Consider the following 6,000-nt stretch of genomic DNA (forward strand, 5'->3'; position numbering starts at 1 on the left):
TTGTTTGTTTGTTTGTTTGTTAGATATTATTACCAAGAATTGTCCATAAACTAGGCTACTTTAACAGACAATCAACGTTACAATAACTCCAGGATAACTTTGTACTTTTTTATTCACATGAATTACTTTACATATTAAGATTTTGCATACACAGCAGATTTTAGATGAGCTTGAAACATTGTTGCCTATATGCTTTTTAAGATACTCACCATTAGCCAATATAAAGGATTTAAATCAGTTACTAATTGATCAGTGAAACTTGAGTAAAACTTTGATGCTTTATGCAAAATATATAAGAAAACACATCATAAAACATCAAAAAACATCATAAAGGGCCATATTTATGAAAAATGTATTTGAGTTCTGAGATTAAAGTCAGAAAGAACTCAAATACATTTTTCATATGTGGCCCTAATCCATTTCCATACTGGCCTATATATAGAAACATGCAAAAAACATAACAAATACAAACAAATCAACAACAACTGATAAACCAGAGCAAACCTGATTTAAATGTTATCTTAAATAGCTATAACGTAAAAGATGTGGTGGTTGTTATTTTTCAATAAAAGAAAGCTTTAAAGCCTATTTAATTGTTTTGTAAAGACTGAATACATTTTAATGATGAAGATGAACTTTTTTTCTTCTTCTGCAGTTTAAAGTGTGTCAATTAAGTGTGTAATCGGTGTTGGAAGGGTTACTTTAAGATTGTATACCGATAAAGACCTGTTCAAGAATTTTGTAAGTAACGTAATCCAAGTACCACAATATGAATTACTCCCTGTTACTTTATGATTACTGCAATACCGAACATGCAACAAGGGCACATTCATTGGTGCAAAATTGGCCATTTTCCATGCAAATAAAAAACATCTAATTGCGCTCTCTCTCTCTCTCTCTCTCTCTCTCTCTCTCTCTCTCTCTCTCTCTCTCTCTCTCTCTCTCTCTCTCTCTCCTTAGGTTTGAATGATTTTGATATTGATATTCAATCATATCAAGGGCAACATCTGAAGCTCTGATGGAGGTCAGGGTTCATCTATAAGTTCTGCTTTATTACAAACAATCCCACCTATAAACATGAGCCTGTGTGTAACAGCTGATCTATGTAAATGTGCAAATGAACATTAATTGCCATTAGATCCGGATCGATCTGGTGTTAATGAAGTTACCACTGCTGTATCGCGTGCGTAAATGCGCACAGCCCTTTTCTCAGTTTGGAGACACACTTATTGTTTCAGCTGCTGAATGATGCTGCAGCCAGCTGTGACATACAGCCAGCTATGACATACAGCCACCTGGGTGTTGCTCTCAGCTGCAGATTAGCGCAGATTAGGTAAAACGCAGCAGATAGCGGTGCAAACTGCGCAATTCACGGTGTTGTAACATTCTCAGGTAAAACCTGTGATGAAACAGCACCTGGCCCGCTGGCTGTGTGGAGTCTGAGTCTGAGTTTTCTTTGACTCATTCAGTATTGAATGTGTTCGGTGACCAGTGACCCACTGTCAGGTCAACACTTTACGCACACACTGTCATATCAGTGAAGAGCAGTAATGTGCGCTACAAACTGTCATCAAGCTGTTATCAGCTCAAACTCTTTTATAACTGCGAGTCTTTGGGAGCATAACAAACATCCCTACCAACTTTTAAGTTCAATGTGTGTGTTAAGTGTGTGTACGTGCGCCCGCTGCACTCGTCATGCGTTATCATCCTCTATTCAGACCATCGTAGATCAGAGAGATAATTTCCCCTTTGCTCTGTTCACGTTTGGGGCTTTTACAGTGCATGGCAGTAGTTCTTTATTGTAAAATGTGTTTTAAAATTGTAACCCTGGGGGGTCCAAAGTAATAATTTTAAAAAGACATTTAAGTATACAGTATGAGAAACAACAGTGTGGCCTGAGTGCGTGTGAAAACAGCTCTGATTATTAATGCAGACTCTTAACTGGGGGGCCCACAGTGGTACCTGTAATGAGATTACGTCTTTTTTTCTGTAACTGTAGTGAAATACAGTTACCTTTTTTTGTACCCTAATTAAGTAACGCCATTACATATATTCAGTTACTCCCCAAGCCTGTGCGTCACACACAGGCAATAACAGGGTGGGAACTGGTCCTTTTATGTAGCTATACCACAGACAACTGGCATTATCCTCTGTGTCTGAAAAATCAATAACAAGCACCCTGATTCACCAAACCACTGCATTTAAGCAGCTCCATACTCATACAACACCCCCAGTGCGCCTTCTCTCCCTCCCTGCCCCCTCTATTCATTGTAAATAACTGTTCAAACGCACAATGCGCTCTGGACCGCTTTATTCAGGCTCACAAATTCCCTGCGTTTTCATTGGTCTCTTGGGGATGCGGCTACAGCTGATTGGAGGAAAGTTTCTCCTTGAGTCCACACACCCCCACCCCGCAAATATTCGTGGTCCAGTGCTACTGTGATTCCAGTTGTTTTCACATCGCCTCACTAACAAAAGGACCAAGAGCTGCTGTCTCTTACATCTTTGATTTAATGTGGTGAGTGATGCGCAAGTAACAATTTGACACTCCGCGAGGCGAGAACGAAGTGCTCATCAAGAAATAAAAAATCGAAATACACCTTGCCCTCAAGAAGAGGATCCAGGAGAGAGTTTGAAAAGTTTCGGATAGACCTGTTAGAACGAAAAACGAAAAATGGTGTCGGCCGGACTGGAGATCGTAGGACTGTCGCTGTGCGTAATTGGCTCGCTCTTGGTGATGGTTGCCTGCGGGCTGCCTATGTGGAAGGTGACGGCTTTCATCGAAGCCAACATTGTGGTGGCTCAGACAATCTGGGACGGCTTGTGGATGTCGTGCGTGGTGCAGAGCACTGGCCAAATGCAGTGCAAGGTGCACGACTCCGTCCTCGCACTCAGCCACGACCTGCAGGCGGCCAGAGCGCTCACTATCATCTCCTCGGTGATGGGAGTGCTGGGGCTCATGGTTGTGATAGCAGGGGCGCAGTGCACCAACTGCATCCGCACTGAATACGTAAAAGCCCGGGTGGTGAACGCCGGAGGGGCCATCTACATCATCAGTGGCCTGTTTGTGCTTGTGCCCCTCTGCTGGATGGCCAACAACATCATATCGGACTTCTACAACCCTCAGGTTCCCCCATCTAAGAAGAGGGAGATCGGCGCTGCGCTATACATCGGCTGGGCAGCCACAGCGATGCTGCTGATCGGAGGAGCGCTGCTCTGCTGCTCCTGTCCCTCCAGCGGGAACACGGGATATTCGGTAAAATACGCACAGCAGACCAAGAGAGCCACGCAGAACGGGGACTATGACAAGAGGAATTATGTGTAGCTATGTGGCTCGTTGCAGGCGGTGCGTAAAAGTGACCTGCAGCTTTTGAAAAACTCTTTTTTGACGGACGTTATCTTTGCACCTGCAGTTTTTTTTGTTATGTTTGTTTTTTTTTTAGAAATCTGAACTTTGAAAATCAATGGAAACACCTCTGCTGTTTTACACTGGCCTTTCAGTAAGCTCGGACCACAAATTCACAGATCCTTTTTGTATCTACAGGAGATTTTTAAAAGACTATCAACTACAAGAGGTAGCTCACGACAAAAAGGAGTATCTTTGTTAGGTACCTGCTTTTGTAAGTCTTCGAAATTATTAGTATTTTGAATTGTTTACTGTTGTAACTACAAAGTTTTTGCTTTTCTAGAGGAACTCTTGCCATTGAATATACGCTGTTGCTTTGCCTTGATGTGCACTGTCAGTACAAACCTGTACAGTAACAGAATGAATTGCACTCTCATACATTCAAACCCATTTCCTTTAGTGGAATTACGCCGACATGTTGAGGACTCCAACAATGTCCAATAAGAGAAAGAAGAAGAAAAGTGCATGCATGGTAAAGCCCTAATAAACTATGGACAGGCTCTTGTGTTGTGCAGACGCTGATGGCGTTGATTATACAGTTTGCAGTTTAATTTGGACCTGTAGATCCCAGACAGCCTGGGATTTATAGGTCACAACATGACATGTTACAGTCCGTTATTCGGCTGCACTGAGCACCTGCAAAGTTTTTGCATCATTGTCACTGCAGGAAATCTGTTTTCTTTTCACAAATTCTAGGAATAAACTTTGTTTTCTGTTGGTTTGTTGACGTTTCATGTAATGATTCATTATTCATGTATACGAAGATGCAATATTGTTTCATTTTATTAAGATTAAACTGAATATATTGTCTGAACTCCAAAGTGTGTTCTTAAAACAAAACTGACAACTGACTTGTGATGTTCTGCCCTCCACGGCTGTGCGTAATGCATGCCGTTCCCACCATGAATCCATAAACCCCCACGGCGGGAGAAAGTATTTTGGTTAGCCATAGAAATCCAGATGACAATGCCCATTCAGCTAGAGTGGGGCTCTGCTGTTCAACTCACAATACTCCACGACCCCCCTCACAACCACCACCACCACCCCCTCTCCGTCCACCCCCACCCCTCCTCACTCTCAGTCAATGAAAAGCTTCAAATTAGAGCTAAGGAGAAGTTGCTGGATTCGTCTTCCCGCAAGTCACTCCATTCATCAGTCGTCAGAGCCCCATCTCCCTTCAGAGGGGAGATGCTAGGATAGAAGAATAGATTATACACCATCACTTTGAAGCAAGTAGTTTATCCAAAGCTGCTTCATGGGCACCAAGTTTATCCATACACTGGTGATGATATTGTTATAAATGTAATAAAAAGTTGAGCTTGTTTAACTTGTGACAACAATAGAAAAACATAATACAAAACGTTTCAGTGTGTAAGTAACAGGCCTCCTGTTTAAAACTGTGACTGGATTATGAAAGCTTATCCATACTTGTTTTGCTGGTCACTTAAGGATCTTAGCAGGTCATATGCCTTCCTAAAAGTTGAAAATATGGCCATGCAGTCAGGTTATGGTGTGATCAATGCATGTTCAGCTGTGCTATTAAAGATGAGAAAACATTGACTGTCAGGCTGAGGTACAGTTTAAATGATGAAAGCATGCCCTCCACATTTACACTATACACCTGTCTATTTACTGGATTTTAGACTTGACTTCAGGTGCTGAACAAAGAGAACAATATTAATATCATATCCACAACACATCTCTGAAATCTGAAATTTAGATATCATATCCTAAAATTATGGTCAAGTTTAACAAAATAATCCCAACTCCACCATGCTAGTTTTTTCCCCCAACAGCTTTCAACCAGATCCCACAGTCTTCATCCACAGATGAAGTTTGCTGAGTTGTCATGGAGATGGATCTGTTGATATATGAGCTCAGTAGCTGTTATAATTTCACCTAAAGCACACCAAACGTTAAGCATTAAAATGCATCCTTACATTTTTAGTTGTTTGACAAAACAATCCTAACTCAACGACCATTTACTGGCTTGCTTTGGTTGAGAATTCAGTTGAGTAAAGTCAATGTGATGAGGAAGATCTCTGATACAGGTAAAAAGTCTGGAAAGACAAACTTAATAGAGATGGGATTCTGTTTTCTGCCATGTCATGTTCCCAAGATCAAGAATAAACTTTAGAGATGACGCAGTTAATAAATAGATGACACATGATTTCATTTCCCACAGCATGTGATTTCCCAGTTAAAGACATTTTAAGGAAGTCCTTCTAAAAGACACACTGAGTGTTTCAGTGTTTCTACTTCATGGACTCAGAAAGAACTCTTGTGTAAGGGCAATATAGCTTGAACTTATAAATCCATTATAACCTAAAATTATTATTAAGGCAATACTGATTTGTTACCAAACCAGGGTTTAAAGTGTTCTATATGTAAGTATAATAAGGATAGTTATGCTCCAGTTAGTTTAACAGAACATCAATCAACATTGATAATTGATTTTTTAAAATGTTTTTTTTTACAAAAAATGTTGGTTCCAGCGTCCAAAGTATAAATATTTATCATATTCGATATTTAACAGGCAAATGGTTGGCTTTGAAAAACCAAACTAGCAATTTGAATATGTAAACTTGACATTT

At 40.5% G+C, this 6,000-nt stretch overlaps 1 protein-coding gene across 1 annotated transcript; it reads left to right on the forward strand.

The window, feature by feature from the left end:
• Positions 1–2,444: 2,444 nt before the first annotated feature.
• On the forward strand, positions 2,445–4,166 carry cldn5a (claudin 5a). Its single transcript, XM_053325627.1, has one exon. The coding sequence runs from the start codon at positions 2,675–2,677 to the stop codon at positions 3,323–3,325; it is 651 nt and encodes a 216-aa protein (XP_053181602.1). The 5' UTR covers positions 2,445–2,674; the 3' UTR covers positions 3,326–4,166.
• Positions 4,167–6,000: the final 1,834 nt, after the last annotated feature.

The sequence above is a fragment of the Scomber japonicus genome, chromosome 9 (assembly GCF_027409825.1).
Source record: "Scomber japonicus isolate fScoJap1 chromosome 9, fScoJap1.pri, whole genome shotgun sequence".
NCBI classification, from domain to species: Eukaryota; Metazoa; Chordata; class Actinopteri; order Scombriformes; family Scombridae; genus Scomber; species Scomber japonicus.